This window comes from Beta vulgaris, chromosome 1, assembly GCF_026745355.1.
Source record: "Beta vulgaris subsp. vulgaris cultivar EL10 chromosome 1, EL10.2, whole genome shotgun sequence".
In the NCBI taxonomy this organism is placed as follows: Eukaryota; Viridiplantae; Streptophyta; class Magnoliopsida; order Caryophyllales; family Amaranthaceae; genus Beta; species Beta vulgaris.
In genome coordinates this window covers 64,275,274-64,302,043 of record NC_079202.1, presented here as the reverse complement: position 1 = coordinate 64,302,043, position 26,770 = coordinate 64,275,274, and the positions used below count along the sequence as shown (strand labels likewise).

At 36.9% G+C, this 26,770-nt stretch overlaps 1 protein-coding gene across 2 annotated transcripts; it reads left to right on the top strand.

Moving 5' to 3' along the window:
* The first annotated feature begins 12,501 nt into the window (after positions 1–12,501).
* Positions 12,502–25,088, top strand: LOC104882799 (2,3-bisphosphoglycerate-independent phosphoglycerate mutase). Of its 2 annotated transcripts, XM_019248139.3 has the most exons (10): positions 12,502–12,678; positions 12,798–12,990; positions 14,141–14,268; positions 15,546–15,696; positions 15,828–16,031; positions 20,529–20,953; positions 22,060–22,252; positions 22,336–22,431; positions 24,004–24,159; positions 24,500–25,088. In XM_019248139.3, exons 2-10 carry the CDS (start codon positions 12,829–12,831, stop codon positions 24,662–24,664), a joined length of 1,680 nt encoding a protein of 559 aa, XP_019103684.1. In that variant the 5' UTR covers positions 12,502–12,678; positions 12,798–12,828; the 3' UTR covers positions 24,665–25,088. The 2 variants fall into 2 exon arrangements, with proteins under 2 accessions (XP_019103684.1, XP_010672020.1); XM_010673718.4 differs by having other exon boundaries at positions 12,502–12,990.
* Positions 25,089–26,770: the final 1,682 nt, after the last annotated feature.

The following is a 26,770-nucleotide window of genomic DNA, read 5'->3' as shown; positions in this document are numbered from 1 at the left end:
AGGGGTATTTGGTGAATAAATTGTTTTATTAGGGGTATTTGGTGAAAAAACCGAAATCTCTATGTTCGGTGACCCCCAGTACACGCCTGTGAGGCATTTTTCGTGATTACTTAAAACCATCCTAAACAGTCAACACGAACATAGAGATTTTAAAGAGTTGTTGAAATCATTAGAAAAATGGCATCGAAATGAACTTCTACTGTCTAAAAATCAATGCAGAGTAACCCTAAGTCTACTCAGGGACCAGAAGATGCATCCTTAGTTTGATTTTACTAAATCTCCAAAATAACACTCAGGCGTGTACCCCGGTTCACTAACTCGGAGAATATTTGAAAATATGTTTGATTTCTCATAAAATGGCACTGTAACGCACATTTTACCGAAAGGACCCCAAATAGTGAAAGCCAAAGTCTTCCAAAGGTTTTGTGTTGCCTTTTTAGGATAGTTTTAAGCAATCATGAAAAATGCCTCACAGGCGTGTACCGGGGGTCACCGAACATATAGAGATTTTAAAGAATTGTTAAAATCTTCAGAAAAATGGCATCTGAAGGAACTTCGACTGTCTAAAAATCAATGCACAGGAACCCTAAGTCTACTCAGGGACCAGAAGATGCATCCTTAGTTTGATTTAATGAAATCTCCAAAATAACACTCAGGCGTGTATCCCGGTTCACAAACATGGAGAATTTTTGAAAATATGTTTGATTTCTCATAAAATGGGCACTGTACAACACATTTAACCGAAAGGGCCCGGAAGAGTGAAAGCCATAGTCTTCCAAAGGTTTCGTATTGCCTTTTTAGGATAGTTTTAAGTAATCATGAAAAATGCCTCAAAGGCGTGTACTGAGGGTCACCGAACATAGAGATTTTAAAGAATTGTTGAAATCTCTAGAAAAATGGCATAGGAAGGAAGTTAGACCGTCTAAAAATCAATGCACATGAACCTTAAGTCTACTCAGGGACCAGAAGATACATCCTTAGTTTGATTTAATGAAATCTCTGAAATAACACTCATGCATGTACCCCGGTTCACTAACTCGGAGAATTTTTGAAAATATGTTTGATTTCTCATAAAATGGCACTGTAAAACACATTTGACCGGAAAGACCTCAAATAGTGAAAGTCAAAGTTTTCCAAAGGTTTCTTGTTGCCTTTTTAGGTTAGTTTTAAGCAATCACGAAAAATGTCTCACAGGCGTGTACCGGGGGTCACCGAACATAGAGAATTTAAAGAATGGTTGAAATCTTTAGAAAAAATGGCATCGGAAAGAACTTCGACCCTCAAAAATCAATGCACAGGAACCTTAAGTTTACTAAGAGACCAGAAGATGCATCCTTAGTTTGATTTTATGAAATCTCCGAAATAACACTCACGCATGTATCTTGGTTCACTAACTCGGAGAATTTTTTAAAATATGTGTTATTTCTCATAAAATGGCACTGTACAACACATTTGACCCAAAAGGGCCGAAAGTGTGAAAGCCAAAGTCTTCCAAAGGTTTCGTGTTGCCTTTTTAGGATAGTTTTAAGCAAGCAAGAAAAATGCCTCACAAGCGTGTACCGGGGTCACCGAACATAGAGATTTTAAAGAATTGTTGCAATCTTTAGAAAAATGGCATCAGAAGGAACTTCGACCGTCTAAAAATCAATGCACAAGAACCCTAATACTACTCAACGACCAGAAGCTGCATCCTTAGTTTGATTTAATGAAATCTACGGAATAACACTCAGGCGTGTACCCCGGTTCACTAACTCGGAAATTTTTGAAAATATGTTTGATTTCTCATAAAATGGCACTTTAAAGCACATTTAACCGAAAGGGCACCAAATAGTGAAAGCCAAAGTCTTCCAAAGGTTTCGTATTGCCTTTTTAGGTTAGTTTTAAGCAATCACAAAAAATGCCTCACAGGCGTGTACCGGTGGTCACCGAACATAGAGAATTTAAAGAATTGTTGATATCTTTAAAAAAATGGCATCGGGTGGAATATTCAATCGTCAAAAATCAATGCGCAAGAACCCTAAGACTACTAAGGGACCAGAAGATGCATACTTAATTTAATTTAATGAAATCTCCGAAATAACACTAAGCCGTGTACACCGGTTCATTAACTCGGAGAATATTTGAAAATATGTTTAATTTCTCATAAAAAGGCACTATAAAGCACATTTGACCAAAAGGGCCCCAAATAGTAAAAGGCAAAGTCTTCCAAAGGTTTCATGTTGCCTTTTTAGGTTTGTTTTAAGCAATCACGAAAAATGCCTCAAAGGCGTGTACCGTGGGTCACCGAACATAGAGAATTTAAAGAATTGTTGAAATCTTTAAAAAAAAATGGCATCGGAATGAACTTCGACTATATAAAAATCAATGCACAGGAACCCTAAGTCTATTCAGGGACCAAAAGATGCATCCTTAGTTTGGTTTAATGAAATATCCGAAATAACACTCAGGCGTGTATCCCGGTTCACAAACTTGGAGAATTTTTGAAAATATGTTTGATTTCTCATAAAATGGCACTGTACAACACATTTGACCGAAATGGCCCTAAATAGTGAAAGCCAAAGTCTTCCAAAGGTTTCGTGTTGCCTTTTTAGGATAGTTTTAAGTAATCATGAAAAACGCCTCAAAGACGTGTACTGGGGTCACAGAACATAGAGATTTTAAAGAATTGTTGAAATCTTTAGAAAAATAGAATCGGAAGGAACTTCCACCGTCTAAAAATCAATGTACATAACCTTAAGTCTACTCAGGGACCAGAAGATGCATCCTTAGTTTGATTTAATGAAATCTCCGAAATAACACTCAGGCATGTACCTCGATTGAGTAAATCGGATAATTTTTGAAAATATGTTTGATTTCTCATAAAATGGTACTGTAAAGCACATTTGATAGAAAGGGCCCCAAATAGTGAAAGCCAAAGTCTTCCAAAGGTTTCGTGTTGCCTTTTTAGATTAGTTTTATACAATCACGAAAAATGCCTCATAGGCGTTTACCGAGGGTCAGCGAACATAGAGAATTTAAAGAATTGTTAAAATCTTTAAAAAAATGGCATAACTTCAATTCGACCGTCAAAAATAATTGCACAGGAACCCTAAGTTTACTCAGGGACCAGAAGATGCATCCTTAGTTGATTTAGTGAAATCACCGAAACAACAGTCAGGCGTGTACCCCGGTTCACTAACTCGGAGAACTTTTGAAAATATTGTTGATTTCTCATAAAATGGCACTTTAAAGCACATTTGACCGAAAGGGCCTCAAATAGTGAAAGCCAAAGTCTTCCAAAGGTTTTGTGTTGTCTTTTTAGGTTAGTTTTAAGCAATCACTAAAATGAGCCACAAGCGTAAACCGGGGGTCACCGAACATAAAGAAATTTAAAGAATTGTTGAAATCATTAGAAAAATGTCATCGGATGGAACTTCGACCGTCAAAAATCAATGAACAGGAACCCTAAGTCTACTCAGAGATTAAAAGATGCATCCTTAGTTTGATTTAATGAAATCTCCGAAATAACACTCTGGCGTGTATTCCGGTTCATGAACTCGGAGAATTTTTTAAATATGTTTGATTTCTCATAAAATGGCACAGTAAAACACATTAGGCTGAAAGGGCCTAAAATAGTGAAAGCCAAAGTTTTCCTAAGGTTTCGTGTTGCCTTTTTATGATAGTTATAAGCAATCATGAAAAATGCCTGACAGGCGTGTACCGGGGGTCACCGAACATTGAGATTTTAAAGAATTGTTGAAATCTTTAGAAAAATTGCATCACAATGAGCTTCGACCGACTAAAAATCAATGCACAGGAACGCTAAGTCTACTCAGGGACCAGAAGATGCATTCTTAGTTTGATTTTATTAAATCTCCGAAATAACACTCACGCGTGTACCCTGGTTCACAAACTCGGATAATTTTTGAAAATATGCTTAATTTCTCATAAAATGACACTGTAAAGCACATTTGACTAAAACGACCCCAAATAGTGAAGGCCAAAGTCTTCCAAAGGTTTCGTGTTGTCTTTTTATGATAGTTTTATGTAATCATGAAAAATATTTCACAGTACCGAACATATATAGAGATTTTAAAAAATTGTTGAAATCTTCAGAAACATGGTATCAGAAGGAACTTCGACCGTCGAAAAATCAATGCACAGGAACCCTAAGTATACTCAGGGACCATAAGATGTATCTTTAGTTTGATTTTATGAAATCTCCGAAAGAACACTCAGACGTGTACCCCGGTTCACTAACTCGGAGAATTTTTGAAAATATGTTTGATTTCTCATAAAATGGCATTGTAAAGCACATTTGACAAAAAGGGCCAAAAATAGTGAAAGCCAAAGTCTTCCAAAGGTTTCGTGTTGCCTTTTTAGGATAGTTTTAAGCAATCATGAAAAATGCCTTACATGCGTGTACCGGGGGTCACCGAACATAGAGATTTTAAAGAATTGTTGAAATATTTAGAAAAATGACATCGGAAGGAACTTCGACCGTCTAAAAATCAATGCACAGGAACCCTAAGTCTACTCAGAAACCAGAAGATGCATCCTTAGTTTGATTTTATGAAATCTCCGAAATAACACTCAGGCGTATACCCCGGTTCACTAACTCTAAGAATTTTTGAAAATATGTTTGATTTCTCATAAAATGGCACTGTAAAGCACATTTGACTGAAAGGGCCCAAAATAGTGAAAGCCAAAGTCTTCCAAAGGTTTCGTGTCGCCTTTTTAGGGTAGTTTTAAACAATCATAAAAATGTCTCACAGACGTGTACCGGGGGTCACCAAACATTGATATTTTAAAGAATTGTTGAAATCTTTAAAAAAATGGCATCGAAAGGAACTTCTACTGTCTAAAAATCAATGAAGAGGAACCCTAAGTCTACTCAGGGACCAGAAGATGCATCCTTAATTTGATTTAATGAAATCTCCAAAATAAAACTCAGGCGTGTAACCCGGTTCACTAACTCGGAGAATTTTTGAAAATATGTTTGATTTCTCATAAAATAGCATTGTAAAGCACATTTGACCGAAAGGGCCCCAAATAGTGAAAGCCAAAGTTATCTAAAGGTTTCGTGTTACCTTTTTAGGATAGTTTTTAGCAATCATGAAAAATGCCTGACAGGCGTGTACCGGGGGTCACCGAACATAGAGATTTTAAAGAATTGTTGAAATCTTTTAAAAAAATGGCATCTGAAGCAAATTCGACCGTCTAAATATCAATGCATAGGAACCCTAAGTCTACTCAGGGAACAGAAGATGCATCCTTAATTTAATTTAATGAAATCCCCGAAATAACACTTACCTTGCTTCACAAACTCCGAGAATTTTTGAAAATACGTTTGATTTCTCATAAAATGGCACTATAAAGCACATTTGACCAAAAGGGCCCCAAATAGTGAAAGCCAAAGTTTTCCAAAGGTTTCGTGTTGCCTATTTAGGATAGTATTAAGTAATCATGAAAAATGTCTCACAGGCGAGTACCAGGGGTCACCGAACATAGAGATTTTAAAGAATTGTTGAAATCATTAGAAAAATGGCATCGAAATATACTTCTACTCTCTAAAAATTAATACAGAGGAATCCTAAGTCTACTCAAGGACCAGAAGATGCATCCTTAGTTTGATTTTATGAAATCTCCGAAATAAGACTCAGGTGTGTACCCCGGTTCACTAACTCGGAAAATTTTTGAAAACATGTTTGATTTCTCATAAAATGGCACTGTAAAAACATTTTACCGAAAGGGCCCGAAATAGTGAAAGCCAAAGTCTTCCAAAGGTTTCGTGTTGCCTTTTTAGGATAGTTTTAAGCAATCATGAAAAATGCATCACAAGCGTGTACTGGGGGGTCAGCGAACATAGAGATTTTAAAGATTTATTGAAATCTTTAGATAACTGGCATTTGAATGAACTTCGACTTTCTAAAAATCAATGCACAGCAACTCTAAGTCTACTCAGGGACTAGAAGATGCATCCTTAGTTTGATTTAATGAAACCTTCGAAATAACACTCAAACGTGTACCCCAGTTCACAAACTCGGAGAATTTTCGAAAATATGTTTGATTTCTCATGAAATGGCACTGTAAAGCACATTTGACCAGAAGGGCCCCAAATAGTGAAAGCCAAAGTTTTCCAAAGGTTTCGTGTTGCCTTTTTATGATAGTTTTAAGCAATCATGAATAATGCCTCACAAACGTGTACTGGGGGTCACCGAACATAGAGATTTTAAAGAATTGTTGAAATCTTTACAAAAATGGCATCTGGAAGAAACGTCGACCGTCTAAAAATCAATGCACAGGTACTCTAAGTATACTCAGGGACCAGAAGATGCATCCTTAGTCTGATTTAATGAAATCTCCGAAATAACACTCAGGCGTGTACCCCGGTTCACTAACTCGGAGAATTTTTAAAAATGTGTTTGATTTCTCATAAAATGTCACTGTAAAGCACATTTTACTGAAATGACCCCAAATAGCAAAAGCCAAAGTCTTCCAAAGGTTTCGTGTTGCCTTTTTAGGATAGTTTGAACCAATCATGAAAAATGCCTCACAGGCGTGTAACAAGGGCCACCGAACATAGAGATTTTCAAAAATTGTTGAAATCTTTAGAAAAATGGCATCGGAAGGAAGTTCGACCATCTAAAAATCAATGCATAGGAACCCTAAGTCTACTGATGGAATAGAAGATGCATTCTTAGTTTGATTTTATGAAATTTCCGAATTAACACTCAGGCTTGTACCCCAGTATACAAACTTGGAGAATTTTTCGAAATAAGTTTGATTTCTCATCAAATGGCACTGTAAATCACATTTGATCGATAGCGCCCCAAATAGTGAAAGCCAAAGTCTTCCAAAGGTTTCGTGTTGCCTTCTTAGAGAGGTTTAAGCAATCATGAAAAATGCCTCACAGGCGTGTACTGGGAGTCACCAAACAAAGAGATTTTAAAGAAATGTTGAGCTCTTTAGAAAAATGGCATCAGAAGAAACTTCGACCGTCTAAAATAAATGCATATGAACCCTAAGTCTACTCGGGGACGAGAAGATACATGCTTAGTTTGATTTTATGAAATCTCCGAAATAACACTCAAGCGTGTACCCCGGTACACAAACTTGGAGAATTTTTTAAAATATGTTTGATTTCTCATAAAATGGCATTGTAAAGCACATTTTACCGAAAGGGCCCCAAATAGTGAAAGCAAAAGTCTTCCAAAGGTTTCGTGTTGCCTTTTTAGGATAGTTTTATGCAATCATGAAAAATGTCTCATAGGCGTGTACTAGGGGTCACCGAACATAGAGACTTTAAAGAAATTTTGAAATCTTTAGAAAACTGGCATTGGAAGGAACTTCGACCGTCTAAAGATCAATGCACAGGAACCCTAAGTCTACTCAGGGTCCAGAAGATGCATCCTTAGTTTTATTTAATGAAAGCTCCGAAAAAACACAGGCGTGTACCCCGGTTCACAAACTCGGAGAATTTTTGAAAATATGTTTGATTTTTCAAAAAATGACACTGTAAAGCACATTTGACCGAAAGGGCCTCAAATAGTAAAAGCGAAAGTCATCCAAAGGTTTTGTGTTGCCTTTTTAGGTTAGTTTTAAGCGATCACGAAAAATACCTCACAGGCGTGTACCGAGGGTCACCGAACACAGAGAATTTAAAGAATTTTGAAATCTTTAGAAAAATGGCATCAGAAGGAACTTCGACCGTCTAAAAATCAATGCACTGGAAACCCTAAGTCTACTCTGGGACAAGAAGATGCATCCTTAGTTTGATTTTATGAAATCTCCGAAATAACACTCATGCGTGTACGTTCACTAACTCGGAGAATTTTGAAAATATGTTTGATTTCTCATAAAATGGTACTTTAAAGCACATTTGACTTAAATGACCCAAAACAGTGAAAGCCAAAGTCTTCCAAAGGTTTTGTGTTGTCTTTTTAGGATAGTTTTAAGCAATCATGAAAAATGCCTCACAGACATGTATTGGGGTCACCGAACATAGAGATTTTAAAGAATTGTTGAAATCTTTAGAAAAATGGCATCAGAAGAAACTTCGATCGTCTAAAAATCAATGCATAAGAACCCTAAGTCTACTCAGGGGCCAGAAGATGCATTCTTAGTTTGATTTTATGAAATCTCCGAACTAACACTCAAGCGTGTACCTCGGTTCACAAACTCGGAGAATTTTTGAAAATATGTTAGATTTCTCATAAAATAGTACTATACAACACATTTGACCGAAAGGGCCCCAAATAGTGAAAGCCAAAGTCTTCCAAAGGTTTCGTGTTGCCTTTTTAGGATAGTTTTAAGCACTCATGAAAAATGCCTCACAGGCGTGTACTGGGGGTCACCGAACATAGAGATTTCAAAGCATTGTTGAAATCTTTAGAAAAATGGCATCGGAAGGAACTTCGACCGTCTAAAAATCAATGCACAGGAACTCTAAGTCTACTCAGGGACCAGAAGATGCATTCTTAGTTTGCTTTTATAAAATCTCCGAAATAACACTCAGGCGTGTACCCCGGTTCACAATTAAACTTGGAGAATTTTTGAAAATATGTTTGGTTTTTCATAAAATGGCATTGTAAAGCACATTTAACCGAAATGACCCAAATAGTGAAAGCCAAAGTATGCCAAAGGTTTCGTGTTGCCTTTTTAAGATAATTTTAAGAAAACATGAAAAATGCCTCAAAGGCGTGTACTAGGGGTCACCGAACATAGAGATTTTAAAGAATTGTTGAAATCTTTAAAAAAATGACATTGGAAGGAACTTCAAACGTCTATAAATCAATTCATAGGAACTCTAAGTATACTCAGGGACCAGAAGATGCATCCTTAGTTTGATTTTATGAAATCTCCGAAATAACACTCAGGCGTGTACCCCGATTCACTAACTCGGATAATTGTTGAAAATATGTTTGATTTCTCATAAAATGTCACTGTAAAGCACATCTTACCGAAAGGGCCCCAAATAGTGAAAGATAAAGTCTTCTAAAGGTTTCGTGTTGCCTTTTTAGGATAGTTTTAAGAATCATGAAAAATGCCTCACAGGCGTGTACCGGGGGTCACCGAACATAGATATTTTAATGAATTGTTGAAATCTTTAGAAAAATGGCATCGGAAGGAATTTCGACTGTCTAAAAATCAATTCACTGGAACCATAAGTCTACTCTGGGACCAGAAGATGCATCCTTAGTTTGATTTTATGAAATCTCCTAAATAACACTCAGGCGTATCCCCCGGTTTACTAACTCGGAGAATTTTTGAAAATATGTTTGATTTCTCATGAAATGGCACTGTAAAGCCTCTTTTGGTCCCCAAATAGACTTAGGGCTCGTTTGCATCGATTTCTAGACGGTCGAAGTTCATTATGATGCCATTTTTCTAAAAATTTCAACAATTCTCTAAAATCGCTATGGTCGGTGACCCCCGGTACACGCATGTGATGCATTTGTCATGATTATTTAAAACCATCCTAAAAAGGCAACACGAAACCTTTGGATGACTTTGACTTTTACTATTTGGGACCCTTTGGGTCAAATGAGCTTTACAGTGCTATTTTATGAGAAATCAAAAATATTTTTATAAATCCTTAGAGTTATTTGGTGTACATGCATGAGTGTCATTTCGGAGATTGTTGAAAATCAAACTATGGACGCCTCTTCTGGTCCTTAAGTAGACTTAGAATTCCTGTACATTGCTTTCTAGACAATAGAAGTTCATTCTGATGCCATTTTTCTAAAGATTTCAACAGTGATTTAAAATCTCTATGTTCGGTGACCCCGATACACGTCTGTGTGACATTTTTCGTGATTATTTAAAACCATTCTTAAAAGGCTAAACGGAACCTTTGGAAGACTTTGTCTTTCACTATTTGGGGCCCTTTGGCTCAAATGAGCTTTACAATGTCATTTTATGAGAAATTAAACATATTTTTAAAAAGCCTCAAAGTTAGTGAATCGGGGTACACGCATGAGTGTTATTTCGGAGATTTATTAAAAACAAACTGAGGACGCCTCTTCTGGTCCCCAAGTAGACTTAGGGTTAATGTGCATTGATTTCTAGATGATAGAAGTTAATTTCGACGTCATTTTTTTTAAAGATTTCAATAATTCTTTAAAATCTCTATGTTTGGTGACCCCCAGTACACGCTTGTGAGACATTTTTCGTGATTACTTAAATCCATCCGAAAAAGGCAACATGAGGTCATTGGAATACTTTGGATTTCACTATTTAGGGCCCTTTGGGTCATATGTGCTCTAACGTGCCATTTTAGGAGAAATCAAACATATTTTTTAAAATGCTCCAAGTTAGTGAACCAGGATACACGTGTGAGTGTTATTTTCGAGATTTCTTAAAATCAAATTAAGGATGCAAGTAGACCTAGGTTTCCTGTGCATTGGAATCTAGACAGTAGAAGTTCATTCTGACGCCATTTTTCTAAATATTTCAACAATTCTTTAAAATCTCTATGTTTGGTGACCTCGGTACACGCCTGTGAGGCATTTTTCGTGATTATTTAAAGTCATCCGAAAAAGACAACATGAGATCTTTGGAAGACTTTGGATTTCACTGTTTAGGGCCCTTTGGCTCATATGTGGTTCAACGTGCTATTTTATGAGAAATTAAACATATTTTTTTAAATACTCCAAGTTAGTGAACCGGGATATGCGCGTGAGTGTTATTTTCGAGATTTCTTAAAATCAAACTAATGACGCCTCTTTTGGTCCTCAAGTAGACTTTGAGTTCCTGTGCATTGATTTCTAGATGATAAAGTTTATTCTGACGCCATCATACTTTTAAAAATTGAGTTATATAAAAATAAAAATACATATTTATAATCTTGAACATGTAGTATACCATGGTGGCATTATATGAATCAAATGAAAGTTTGTCAACGACATTGCAAATGTATTATGCAATTCATTAATTATTTTATTCATAGAATATTTATTGTATACATAATTATTTATGTTTTTTTTTTCAACATATATCTATATGTCAGATCTTATTCTTTTCTCCATGAACTTGATTCTACTAAACTAATTGGAAAATCAAGGTTCTCGTTTCTAGACTATTTGAGGTCACAGATCATAAAAAAGGAGAAGGTTTAATAAGTCTTGATATGGTCATGATGGATGAAAAAGTATATTTTTCCCTTAAACAGTATTTTCGATTATTAATAGATGTTAGTTTTATATTTAATTAATTATATTTATGATACCGTCACTATGATCTTTTTTTCACTTTTCCATCTTCCATTCTATATGCGTTAGTATTTATGTGCCATTAAAAGTTGAAGTTGTGGCTGACATTTATGTTTTCTATAATTTTTATGTCATGCATTTATTAAATAAATACCCTCTACTTTCTTCAGGTATCATTGGGGTGTTATTCATGTTAAAATTATGTTAACTATGTTATTCATACCAATTATCAGAATACTATTTAATAATAGACTTAGCTACAATATTTAGTTTAATATAAAAAATATAAAATTTATATGTCGCAAGTGTAGGGGACAAGTAAATATTTAATAAAGTAAACGCGATTTTATGAGGCAATTTGATGAGTAATTAATGATGAATTTATTAACATAAAGACAATATTGTCAATTATTATTTTTTTATTATACGTGGAGTGGTCCAAATATATAAAACTATATTGCAATAGAAAAAGAACAGAGGAAATATGTAAATAAAATGATGTTGAAAAATCTTATTTTACAACAACAAAATCAACAATGTAATTTGAAACGAAGGGGCTCGCTTTGGCCGTTATGAGTAGGTAAGTGGGTGACCCCTTCACTGTCTTTTTTTCTATCTCGCCGTATCATATTGTCATTATGTTCTGTGCTATATTGAAATCTCCGTCAATACCTCGGTGTAGGTCCGGGATAATATTTTGTTCGGGACTATTTACAACTAGACAATTAAGAATTCTCAGATGTACTAGCCGTACATTAAAAATACGGTCATTAATTCTCCCATGAAGCTACAATTACCGCTAGCAAACATAAAACATATTAATAACATGAACGGCCCGTTTGGTAGTTGATCATAAATGGTGGTAATGAGAATGAATTTGTGTGTAAATTTGTGAAAAATATTATTGTCCATTACCATGGTAATGCTAATTCATCCTAAAGTATCCACTTTCCTTCTTGAATTTTCATTCTCATCCAATACCACCTTGTAGGGTGGTAATGAGTGGTAATGAAAATTGCTTCCCCTTGGAGACAAAAACATAAGTTTAGGGGTGAGATTGCTTGTCCATGGAGAAAAAATGTCTCCCTATGGAGATTTTAAGGGTGCTTCCCTAATAAATTTACACTTAGAATTCATTCCCATTACCGCAATTTATTAACGACTATCAAACGGACCGTTAATAGTTGTACTTACCAATAATGTCTTGGCCTAGTGGTTAAGATTGAGGTGTTGAATAGGTTCAAATCCCCATCACCTTCTTTATCTGACGTAGCTTTCATTATTGAGTGAAAATAGGGTTATTTTTGCTGTTATCTGGTATTTCTGCTGGGAAATTGGTAAAATTTTGCGTTTTTTTTTGTTAAATGCGCTTCTTTATTTTCTCGACGTTTATTGGTGATTTGGTGTTCTTTTTATTTGGATTTGGTGAAATGTGGAGATAATTGAAATCAATGTGGAGATCGTTCTGATCAGTAATAATAGTCAGGTACTTGCAATCGAATTTGTTTTCTCGGCCATTCACTGGGATTTCTGATAGGCTTTCGTTTTGTTCGATTCATTTTCGTGTTGTGTTGTTTTGGGTTTGGGTGGATCTCACTATCTCAGTGATTGAGAAGTCAAGTTAGGTCTCGGAGAAATGGGAAGTTCAGAGTTCTCATGGAAATTGCCAGATCACCCCAAGCTGCCCAAGGATAAGATAGTGGCCGTGGTGGTTCTCGATGGGTGGGGCGAAGCCGATCCTGATAAATATAATTGTATCCATGTTGCCGAAACTCCCACCATGGATTCCCTTAAGCAGGTTTATTTATTTGTCGATCATATTGCTTTATACGGTGTAGAGTATTATCTGTGGCTATTCCTTTGATATGTTATCGTATCTTCTACTTCTATTGATGACCCGATTTTAGTTGCATCAGAATATCGATTCACTGTCTCCCTGTTTTATAGCTACCTACTTTACTTTAGCTGTCGCTCTGCTTCCTAGATTCTCTGCCGTTCTGATTAGGGTTTTCATTAGACTTTGCTACTATAGTACTATTGGCTGATTGCTTCTCATGTTTCTGTGTTTTGTTTTTACCACAACTCATCAATACATAAAGTTTCAACACTTATAGAGATTTCTACCTAAGTAGATGTGTGCTTTTTGAAATGCTCTTTCAGAGCTTTGCCCAATTCTTAGCAAATATTAACATGGAAAGATAGTAATATTGATATAATTTTTTTTCCTTCTAGGAGCATGTGATAGCCTAGAGGTATTGGCATGACCTTCGATTCTAGAGATTTCGCAAATTAGATGATAGACACGAGTTTACCATTTAATGATGCGCATCATTCGATACGATGAACAAACAACATCCTCAATAAACAAATTAAGCAAAAGAACAAAAGAACAACATACGAGACTCAATGAACATCTAAATCTGCAATGGAAAAAAAAAAGATGAACATAAGAAGAAATATCTGATGAACAACCACTAGCCTAATGAAGAGACAAAGAAAACACAATGAATAAAGAAATATATGCAATAAACAGACTAAAAAACATAAAGATAAAGGTCAACAAAGGAGAATCGTCGAAATCAATGTTCATTGTAGAATAGTTGAGATACATTAGTTTCACATGTTCATTGAAGAGCAGTTTATGTACATTAGTTTCACACGTTTTATGTTTTTCGGGTTGCGTGTTGGCCCGTGTCTACCATTACAATGGTAGACACTAGTCCACCATCTACCAGTTGTAGAAATTTTGGTATCAAATTTCACCCCTTGCAAGGGGGTTCCCCCAGTTCTCCCCCTCCTATCAAGGGACTTCACCTTACAAAAAAATTGGCTTTTTTATACTTTTTTTTTAAAAAAATTTAATATAATATATTACTTATTGTGAAAAATATGCTAGTGTTATAAATCAGCCTTTTCTCTAATACCATATCTTCTTTGCTCGTCTCCAGGGTGCCCCAGAGAAGTGGAGGTTGATTAAGGCTCATGGTACAGCTGTTGGGCTTCCATCAGAAGATGACATGGGCAATAGTGAAGTTGGCCACAATGCTTTGGGTGCTGGACGAATATTTGCTCAAGGGTGACGTTTTGCTCTCTCTCTAACTCTTCTTCATGCTTGTGATGCTGCTTGTCGTGTATGGTCTTACATGGTTATTGATTTGTGCCTGATGCTCCCCCTGTTTAAGTAGCTTCTTTGTAACTCTTGTCATCGTCAAAGAACCAATAATTTCATAATTATATTGGCCAGTTTGAAGCACTATGTGCCCCTCTTACTGACTGTAAAGGTAGGTTTGAAGTGAAAGTGATCATTGACTGGAGAATAAATATATATACTCACTTGACATTCTATTCACTTACGGCCCGTTTGGTAGTTGGTCATAAATGGTGGTAACGGGAATGAATTTGTGTGTAAATTGTGAGAAATATCATTGTCCATTCCCATGGTAATGCTAATTTATCCTCAAGTGTCCACTTTCCTTCTTGAATTTTCATTCCCATCCAATACCACCTTGTAGGTGGTAATGAGTGGTAATGAAAATTGTTTCCTCTTGGAGACAAAAACACAAGTTTATGGGTGAGATTGCTTTCCCATGGAGAAAAATACCTCCCCATGGAGATTTTAGGGGTGCTTCCCTAATAAAATTACACTTAAATTTCATTCCCATTACCGCAATTTACTAACGACTACCAAACGGGCCGTTATTTGATTAAGAGAATGTTTGATAGGGAGGAAAACCAATTTTCATTGAAAATGTATTCTGTACAGCCTAATAGAGCTCGAGCAAACTGAATCTAGGTGCTGTAAGATAAGTATTTATTTTATAAGAGTATAACCTGTTAAGTGAGGTAAAAGACTAAGAAAGTCAACGATCTATGCTTCTCAATATGTGTTCTGGTGGGGATAAGATGTGAGTAGCCTGATTCGTTCAATAAAGTAAAGATAGTGAGGAAAGTGTTATTGTGATTTTGTTTCTTTGTTTTGTTTTTGTTTTTGTTTTTGTATCTGTGCTGTTATTGTTTTTCCTTCCACTCATAGGAAGGAAACTATATGCTCTATACATGAACACTCTTTAGTTATGGATTTTTTTTCTTAAGTTTAATTGTTTTTTGAGTTGTATAAAACCTGTCAAAGTGAAGGAGTTGGAGTCTTGGAGAGCTTGTGTATGTGTGTATGTAGGCCGGGGGAGTCCCGTATGAGATTTGAGCAAAAACTTATGTTTCTGTAGCCTAAGCTGATTAATTTTCCTGATCTTTGCTGCTTTATTTGTTTATGTATCAACTCAGTATCTAATCACTGCATACTCAAGCATATTCATATACTGCAAAATCTAATTGCTTGATTTTTTTTTTTTGTAGGGCTAAGCTTGTTGATCTTGCTCTTGCCTCAGGAAAAATATTTGAGGGTGAAGGCTTTAACTATATCAAGGAGAGTTTTCAAACAGGTACCATGCACCTCATTGGGTTGCTCAGTGATGGAGGTGTACATTCTCGCCTTGATCAGTTACAGGTATCATCTTTATGAAGGTTCTTGGGTTGGACTATGTACTATGTCGCTAAGATTCTTTTTGCACATTTAATTGTTTCTATAACTTGTGAAAGTAATTATTCGTATGACCTAACAAATGCTTCTTTCTGCAGCTGTTGTTGAAAGGCTCTGCTGTTCATGGTGCCAAGAAAATCCGTGTTCATATTCTCACTGATGGCCGTGATGTTTTGGATGGTTCAAGCGTAGGCTTTCTGGAAACTCTTGAAAACGATCTTGTGCAGTTAAGGGAGAGAGGTATCGATGCCCAGGTCGCATCTGGTGGTGGCCGCATGTATGTTACTATGGATCGTTATGAGGTCAGTACTCTTTCTGAAATGCAAAATATTCTTTTAGATAGATGTTTCACGATATGCTTGATCCTTTTCATAATATTTTACTGTAATTTTGAATTTTGGATCTATGTGATACGATTCTTTAAAGCTTCGAGTAATTTTCTCCATTTATATCATACACTCCGCTACCTAGACTTGGCTTAAGTATGAAATATGAATCGGATCCGTCAAATTACAGTCGAACACAACGCTAACCCTAGTTGCTAGATCTGAAGATTTGCTGTTGATTCATGAATAATTATTTTAACTCTACTTCCTCTATCCCATAATAATTGTCATGTTTAGGGAATAAAAAATATCAAAGATTACATCATTTATCGTGCTGTTTTCCACCTTTTATAATACTTTGACCACTAGAATTTGAGTTTAGTGGAATATATAATGCTTTTGTTTATTGTTATTGGAAACTCGACACCTATTTTGAGACATCCAGAAAAGGTAAATTTGACAACTAAAATAAAACGGAGTATTATTATTTTAAAACTCCTAAGAGACGAGATCTTATGGTACTCAATGGAAAAATTTCCTAAAACATTTAAGCTATGCAATCAACCTCATTGTTTTATTGTCAGTATCAATATGCATTTCCATTCACACTATCTTGACCCTAGAAGACAATTCTGTTATTTACTAACATTCAAAGGACTGTAACCTCAAAACAGTCCCCCCCTTTTTTAGCAAATGTTCGCCTTGAATAGAATGTCTTAATTATAGAGCAATTTTTTTACCATAATTTCTCACCACTATATCAGATTTTTTTTGGATTAAGTGTTATTTCAGAGTGTTTTAAGATCTGGCACGACAAATGAGTGCTTGAGGTAAAACAAAGAATCCAAGTAATAGATCTCTAATTTCCTCTATTGCCACCATTTCTTTCTTGCCTCTCTCGATGAGAGCAATAGATATAGCAATATGTGACACACCAAGATAGGCTACCTGTCAAGTACACGTATTCTAGGCGCAACAAGAAAGGGCATATTATAGAGAGAGAGAAAGTAACAGAATTGTGTGAGTGGCTAGCCGATGTTAGAGTTGGTTGCATGAGTGTGAGTGGGGAGTCATAATAAATAGAAGAAAGAAGGGAAGAGAGAGGTATTGAGAAATTGGAGAAAGTTACTTTCATTAGGAGAGCTTTGGGTCTCTCCAGCTGTATCTATTTTGCTTATCAATCAACACCTACTCTTCTGCCTTATTTCTGCTTATCTGCTATTCCATTGTTGAGAGCTTGTATTGCAGGGTAGCAGGTGCATCACACTTGGTATCACAGCAAGATCATGGCACCAACAAACACCATGCAACGATTAGATCTGGCTGAGGAGAAGCTAGCTAACCTGGAAAATTCCATATCTGAGAAGGTTGATAAGGCGGTAGAGAAAGCTATCACAGCTGCTATTTCATCTTTTCGGCAATCATTGACTGACCAGTTGTTGGAGGGTCAATCGGAGGTTCCGAAGAAGATTGGGGAAGACATGGAGGCTTTAGCTAATCGGGTGGAAGGGCTAGTGGGTCGATCTAGGGAGAATCAACAGTTGGAGGTCAACCAACTGAGATCCGATCAGGCTAAATTTCAAAAAGATATTAGGGTGGCGATGGTGAATCTCCAAGGATTACAAAACCCTAACAGTGTGAACCGAGAAGATGAGGCCATGAACAACACTCCAACCTTCTCAGCAAGAGAGGGAGGGCTTGGTGTTTTTCATGGAGGAGATGGAGGATACCTGGTAAATTGCGGTGGTGGGCCTCATCGTGGAAATGGACCGGGGGTGGTAATTGGCGTTATAGGAAGTTAGATATGCCTCTCTTCGATGGATCTGACCCAGACAGGTGGATCTAGGGGTGCTAATCGGGCGAGTCGATCGCGAGTTGGGGTTTGCTCGACTCGACTCGAAAATCGACCGACTCGTGCTCGACTCGAAAATCGACCGACTCGTGCTCGACTCGAAAATCGACCGACTCGTGCTCGACTCGACTAGAAACTCATCGAGCACAAAATTTCCTAGCTCAACTCGTGCTCGATAAAAATTATTTATGCTCGACTCGAGCTCGTTAAGCTCAACTCGACTTGGGCTCATTATGCTTAACCCAACACAAACCCATCAAGCTCAACCCAAACTCTCAAGTTTCATCATTCCCTTTTATAAAGAAAAGAAGCTTTGGTGTTTAGTTTTCAACCTTGTTTAGGCCACCATCATTTTATAAAGTTAAATAGGCTTTGATGTTTTGTCTTTCTACCAATGTGGGATAAGTTTTATGCATTGTTTCTCCCCCCCTTTCCAACTTATTTACCTTACTTTCTTTTTAAGTATATATTTTTTTCATTCTCATTTCAACAATTTCTATAAAAAAATTTTAACGAGTTTCTCACGAGCATATCGAGTCGAGTTGGAGCTTGCTGAACTCGACTCGTTAAGGTCTCGAGTCGATCACGAACTCGAGTCGAACAAATTTGAGTCGAGTGTTGACCGAGTCGATCACGAGCTACTCGCCAGCTGCTCAACTCGATCAGCACCCTTAGGTGGATCCTTAGAGCTGAGCGTTACTTTGGGTTTTATGGGTTGAAGGAGGAAGAGATGTTGGATGCAATAGTGGTAGCGATGGAGGGAGATGCACTACGGTGGTGGCAGTGGGAAAATAAGAGGCGACCGATCCGACTATGGGAAGATTTGAAACTCTTCATTCTCCGGCAGTTCCGACCGTTGAATGAAGGATCTCTTTGCAAACAGTTTACCACCCGCCCGAGGACATGAGCATGCTATTGTGCTAGGAAGGTAGTAACCCGGTTAGTGTACGTCCATACCGGTACCCTCAATTAAGATGAAATTGAGAAGTTGATTAAGAAGATGTTGGCAGCAAAAATTATCATGCTTTCGAGCAGCCCTTTCTCGAGCCATTAGTGGAAAAAAAGATGGCTCGTGGCGTGTTTGTGTGGATTACCGGGAGCTCAACAAGGAGACGGTTCCGGACAAGTATCCAATACCGGTGATTGATGAACTCCTAGATGAACTCCTAGAAATATTGGTTCTCCCCGAAGACACCCACCAAACCGATTTTAGAACCCATGGCACTATGAGTTTTTGGTAATGCCGTTTGGAATTCCCCGGCGACGTTCCAATCGTTGACGAACGATGTGTTTCGTCCTTTTTTGCATAAATTTGTGCTAGTTTTTTTTGACGACATATTGGTGTACAGCAAAACAGGAAAAGAACATGAACAACATCTTTGCGTGGTGTTGACCACTCTAGCACAGCACACTCGGTTGCCAATTTTAAAAAATGTGAGTTCTGGAAAAATGAGGTAGCCTATTTGGGATGAGCCGAAGAATATTCGTGAACTAAGGGGGTTTCTTGGTCTCACAGGATATTACCGCAAATTCATTGTGAATTATGCTCTCATTGCACAACTATTGACTGATCAATTGCTCTCCCATGGCCACGACAACCTTTGAGCAACTGAAGGCAGCCATGACACAACCTCCAGTCTTGGCTATGCCAAATTTTCATAAAATTTTTGTGGTGGAAACCGATGCTTCGGGTTACGGAGTTGGGGCAGTGTTGATGCAAGAAGGGAGGCCCATAGCTTTTGTTAGTAGGAATCTGGGTCCTCGTTCTCAACTTAAATCCATTTACGAAAGGAGCATATGGCGATATGCCTAGCTGTGCAAAAGTGGAAACACTACTTGTTGGGAAGGCACTTTGTTATCCCCATCGATCAACAAAGTCTACGTTACATTTCACAGCACAGAGAACTTGGAGTAGATTTCCAAGAGTGGGTGAGCAAGTTAATTGGATTTGATTTTGAAATTCAATATGCACTTTCTAGGAAGAGAACTGGGGATATGGAGCTCGGGCCCTTCATTACTTCTCAGGGGTGAATTGGCAGGAGGCTGAAATTGACAAGGATGATTTGCTGCATCGTACTAAGGAAGAGGTTCTTTCTCAGGTGAAGGAACATGTGGGGTTCACAGTGATAACAAGTTACTGTGCAAAGGGCGTTATGTTATTCCGAAAACATTGTCTTTCATTCACACCTTCGTGAGTATCATGACTCTCCGATGGGGGGCCACGTGGGTGATCTGAAAACTTATTTGAGAATGGCCACCGATTGGCATTGGGTGGGAATGCGGCGTGATGTGGCTCGGTATGTTCAGAAATGTGGGGTGTGTCAACAACAAAAGCACTCTCAACAGCTGCCGGTCTTCTTCAACCGACATGACAAAGAATAGAAATATAAGAGAAAATATATTTTTATATATATTGGGGTGTAGTTGTACCCACTACACCTCTTTTTCGATCTACCAGTTTGCATGGGTGTGCTTGCTTGATATTGGTGTTGGTGATATTAATTTTGTACTTCCTGTTTTACTTTGACTTGATTTTTACGTTCTTATCCACTTATGGGGTTTTGTTCAAGTTGGTCGATATTCCAAATAATTGTTCTATCTCTTGCCCCTTTGTTTTGCAGAATGATTGGGAGGTTGTGAAACGAGGATGGGATGCACAAGTGCTTGGTGAAGCTCCATACAAGTTCAGGGATGCAGTTGAGGCTGTCAAGAAACTGAGGGAGGATACTAAGGCTAACGACCAGTACATACCACCTTTTGTTATTGTGGATGAGAATGGAAAGGCTGTTGGTCCAATAGTTGATGGAGATGCTGTTGTAACAATTAACTTTCGAGCCGATCGTATGGTCATGCTTGCAAAAGCACTCGAATATGAAAATTTTGATAAGTTTGACAGAGTTCGATATCCTAAAATCCGTTATGCTGGTATGCTTCAGTATGATGGTGAATTGAAGCTTCCCAATCATTACCTTGTTTCTCCTCCAGAAATTGAGAGAACATCAGGGGAATATCTGGTTTACAATGGTGTACGGACATTTGCTTGCAGGTGATATTAATGACTTTCGATGTTGCATACCTTTTGATTTTTTTTTTTCCAATTACTGGAGTTCCTAGCTGTATCCTATACTTTCACTATGTTATGTACTCATGTTGGTCTAGAAATGAATTTGGCATGGTTGTAAGACTTCAAGTCTTCCAGAAATAAGTTTTCTTTTATGATGGAAGATAAATTTTATATTCTTAGCCTTTCTGCTTTTTATGTCATTTTACTTCAGCAGTATGGCCTGTCAAAATGACCTTACCTATTCTTTGTCCAACCTAGACAAGAACGCCTGATTGATATTGAATGTAGGTGTTTGCATGAGGTTTAGTATCAGATTAGCTTGTCGCAATGCTCATGATTTTTAGGGGGTTGAGGGCTGTTAAGTTGTTCCAATGCGAGGAAATTATCTTTGCTTATACACAGTCTTATTGGTTTTCTTTACTTTAGTATGACTGTAGTAGATCTTCTTTCAGGAAATCTCAGATGATATTCTTGATGGAGTTGCAATATTTTTGTCAGAGAGACACTCTAAAGAGTATCAACTGATCTCTTTTTAGTGTCTGAAACTCGATAATCCTTCCTAAATCCTACTACAGTTTAAGTTTAGTCACGTTAGTTGCTTTGAATGGCTTATCGTGTTCTGATTTTGTTGGAGGCCTTGGGAGTTCGGGGTAAGTTCTGCATACTACAAGGCAAATTTTTTTCGGGCATGGCCAACTCTACTATACCTAATGATGCTCAACCCAGCCATCCTCTTGTGGTTGTCTCCCTCGCCAACATCAACAAATTCAATACTATAAACTACCTTTCATGGAAACTACAACTTGCTGCTATCTTTTCAGGAAATTTCAGATGATATTTCTGATGGAGGTGCAATATTTTTGTCAGAGATTCTCTAAAGAGTATCAACTGCTCTTTTTTTTAGTGTCTAAAAACTACTGCAACTAAGATTAGCCACGTTAGTTGCTTGGAATGCCTTTTTGTGTTCTGATTTTGTCGGAGGCCGTGGGATTTCGGGTTGAGTTCTGCATAGTAGTATAGAACAATGCGAGTATGCACACTAGTGGTGTTTGTTGCTTTAAATAATACTACTACTTTCCATGTCACAGTGAAACTGTCAAGTTTGGACATGTCACCTTTTTCTGGAATGGGAATCGGTCAGGATATTTTAAACCTGAAATGGAGGAGTATGTGGAGATTCCTAGTGACAGTGGCATTAGCTTTAATGTCCAACCTTTAATGAAGGCTTTGGAGATTGGTGAAAAGGCAAGGGACGCCATTCTGAGTGGCAAATTCCACCAGGTATTAAATTCCTTCTCTGTAGGATTCTTAGAGGAGGTTTTCACTTGTAGAGATTCTTAAAAAGTTGACCATAATGTATTCAGATTCGTGTAAACATACCTAATGGGGATATGGTCGGCCATACTGGTGACGTAGAAGCTACAGTTGTTGCTTGCAAGGCTGCTGATGAAGCTGTCAAGGTATGATCTTTTTTCCGCTGTCTTAGTCCAAGAAAATCAGTTTCCATCACTTCCAGTTTCAACTTCTGCACAGTCTTAGTCAGAACATGAATTTGTTCTTTTATTTGATCATGGCCTCTTGGGGACATAGCCTTGTGGAGATTGGGTTATGTACTGTCATATTTTATGTTTAGAATGGGCTATGTGTGGTCTAAATAGTCAACTGCTTGTCCCTAATTGGATTTTAGGTGAATGTAATCTTTTGGACATGTAGACTGCAGTCCTCTTTTCTTCTCCCATTTTGCACCAACTTTGCTGAGGGATGACTAGTACTTTTTCTTATTGCATTTTTTGGTGATGGATATGATGCTTCAAGGTGTTTCTATCCTTCCTCCGCCCCTTCCCTTAACCTCTGCTTTTAAACGAAAATAGTAATTTTATCGTTTTTTCTTTGGAAGGTGTTTTTGTCGCTTTAAATAATACAACTACTTTCCATGTCACAGTGAAACTGTCAGGTTTTTGAATTAAAATAGAGATGAAATTTCTTAAATCTTATTCAAAAGTGCCATACTCAAATCTTCTTTCTCATTTCATTTTTCAATAAAGATATACTAGTGCCAAGTTTGAAGGATTGTTAACCATTTGGGAATTCGTTTCCAGACCAGGATTTACAAATCCTTTTGGATCTACTAACTCCTTCTATCTCCTTCTGTGCTGCAACACATAAGAAACTTTGCTGTGAATCCCATCCACTTCTGTATCCCCAGTGCTGTAGTTCGTGTAGACACTGATAGTACTTTATTTCTCCCTTTCCCAAGCCAGTTGCTTCCTCTGTCATCTTCTTTCTCTCTTTTTATCTCGTCTTTTTTCAAAAACTGGGATCTCACATCCTCAAGGCCTTTTCTCATTTGGATCATTCCCCTCTCTTCGGTGTCAAATGGTTGCACTTGGATGTTCACAGTAGATCCTTAGAGCACTTGGAAGTGTGAAATGTCTCTTGACTACTGTGGCTATGCTAATGTTACTGGCTGAATTTGGCCTGTGGCTTCTTAGTTCTTACAGTTGCTCATTTTTGAAGTTAGGATAATGCTTGAGCCTTGAGGTATTTGATAGCGAGCAGGGAGATAGGAGGAAGTTTAGGGGTACTCTGTGTGATGTGACTATGGAAAATAAGTGTATGCATTGGCTCAGGATGAATGGAGATCATGGGTCATGAATTTCGAGGGTTTAAGTTTAAAATAATACTTAAAGGTGGATAGGAGGTTGAGGGTAATATGTATGTTGTGACATAAGCATACAAGTATATAAACGTGGCTTGGGGATGAATAGAGACCTCATAGTCCTAAGTGTTAGTGGATAATAAAGGAAATTTAATAAAGGAAAATAAATATGGGTGGGCGGACTTCGCTTACAAGTCACATATAAATTCATTGCCATTTCCACTGTATAAACCATCTGTCAAAAGAAAATTTAAGAGGCTCTTGCTCTTATTGATCTCTTGGCTCGTCTCATTATATTTTTTTTCTGTTGTCAAATATAATCTGTCAGTGTTATAAGAGGCATAGTCTTGCTGATTGAATCAATTTATTGCAGATGATCCTTGATGCAATCGAGCAAGTTGGTGGAATATATGTTGTTACTGCTGATCATGGAAACGCTGAAGAAATGGTAAAGAGAGACAAGAAAGGGCAGCCTTCTCTTGACAAGAGTGGGAATGTTCAGATTCTTACATCTCACACATTACAACCGGTATGTAAACATAGACACCCTTTAAAAATGGTATGATGGTCTGGTGGACTATAAAAGTTTTGGCTCTAAATTTTTTTTGGTCAGGGAGGGTTGTATTTGGCAATGCTTTCAGCTACAGTTGACAATGGGATAAAAGCACCTAGAGTACGGTCTGATATTGGGTTTTGTGTGTACTATTCAACTTGCGTAATTTGTTGCCTATTGACTGTTTTATCATCAATGTTTTGTGGATATAGTGGCCTCACCCTTTTGTGACTGGCTTGTTTATGGTGGCATGAATTCTCAAGACTGACGAATAGGGAATGTTTTTAGTTCTCACTTCACCTGCTGTCTATCTCAGGTGCCTATTGCAATTGGAGGTCCTGGCCTTTCACCTGGTGTTCGATTCCGGAATGACGTACCTACCGGTGGTCTTGCTAATGTCGCTGCTACTGTGATTAACCTACATGGATTTGAGGCTCCTAATGATTACGAGCCAACACTTATTGAGGTTGCAGACGAGTAGACAATGCACGTGTTCTGCAATTTGAATGTTTTTGAATTTTGACGCATTTCTGATTCAAGATCAATAAGTGCCGTTCAACTCCTAAAATCCAAATTATGTGTATGAACAAACTTGAGATGCTGTTTTGGTAAACATATGCCAGCACAACTTAGAATTGAGTCCCAGGTGGTCCAGCTTACAAGATACGTCTTATTGCCACATAGTTTTGCATCACAGACAACTGTTATTCAATCTGGATCATAAGATCCTACAACTTGAATACTTGCTGTCGATCATGGTCCAATGGAATCTCAATATTTGTAGGATATTTTGATCCTACTTGGTTAAATTTTGGACAAATATTAGGATACTATTGTATTTAGACAATTCTATTTAGTGGCTAAATTATAAGTTTAATAGACATGATACCACGACATTTTTGTTACTTTCTTTGTTAAAAATTCAACAATTTTTCCTAAATGTAACATGAAAACTGAAAAGTATTTGGGTGTGCATCATCCCTTCGTCTTTATATGCGCTCTTTTCGCAAAGTTAGATGGGATGATTATTATGGTATTTCTAAAAAGGACGCTCATTATCGGAGGAAAATGAGCACTAGTTTTTTATTTACGAAATATAAGACCTTATAGAGGGTGAAAAATAAGCATTTTGATGAAAGAATAGACTAAAATCTTTTTTAAGCATCAAGTTATGGGGTCATTATTATGAGATTTTGATTTAGTGCTCTCCTTTTCGAGAAAAAAAAAACCTTTATTTTCAATTTTCTGTATACACATCCCAATAAAGGAGTAAAAAAATACACTTCAAAAAACTAGATCAAAAACCATGCGGAGAATCAAGCTATAGGGTCATTATTATCAAATTTCAATTTAGGCACTCCTTTCTGGGTAATTTAAAACTCTATTTTTCTAATTTTCTGAATACATATCCTAATTGAGGATGAATAAATATACACTTTTAAAAATTAGGTCAAAGCTCATGCCCGAGCAATCAAGTTATGGGGACATCATCATGAGATTTCGATTTAGAGCGTTCATTTTCGAGGTAAAATAAATAAAAAATAAAAAATATATTAAAATAAATTAGACCAAAAAACATGCCCAAGCATCAATTTATATGGTCATCATCATGAGAATTCAATTTAGAGCATTGATTTCCGGAGTAAATGAAACTCAATTTTTCGTTTTTATGAATACACCGCCTTATGGATACTAAAAAAAAAAAGCATTATGGAAATAAACATTAGGTCTAAAGTCATGTCCAATTATCAAGTTATAGGGTCATTATCATGATAATTCGATTTTATAGCGCTCATTTTTCAGGTAACATGAAACTCAATTTTGCGATTTTCCAAACGGCGTCCTACTAGAGGATGTAAAATATGCACTTTAGAAGAAAAAAAATTAGGCCAAAAATCATATCTGAATATCAAGTCATAGAGTAATTATCATGGGAATTTTATTTAGGGCTATTTTCGAGGTAAATGAAACTCAATTCTTTGATTTCTTTTTTAGTGCATGATCTTATGAATATATAAAAAAAAAACACTTTAAGGTAAATAGGCCAAAATTATAACCAAACATCAAGTATTCAATTTATAACGTCTATGAAGATTAATTTAGAACACTTATTTTCCGGATAAAATAAAACTCTATTTTTCTATGTACTGAACACATGACCGCATAGAGGGTAAAAAGTTAGATACTATTATGACATTTCGATTTGGGACATTCATTGTTAGGGAAAAACAAAGATATATTTATCGATTTTCTGAATACACAGCCTTATGAAGAGAGGTATATAAGCAATTTGAAAAGAAAAAATTTAGGCCAAAAAAAGCATGTCTGATCATTAAGGTTGAGTTACTATTGTGGGATTTCAACTGATGGACTTCATTCTCAGAGTAAAATGAATTTTCAATTTTCCGAATACACATCCTCAAAGGTGCGAAGAAATAAACTCTTTGGAAAACAAATTAGGTAAAAAATCATCTTCGAACAACTACAACTATTTATAGAAGAACTTAACAGGCCTATTACAACAAACTCACTAATAACTTTTAGCTATTCTCACAAACTTCTTACTAACTACCTAAACCTCCTACAA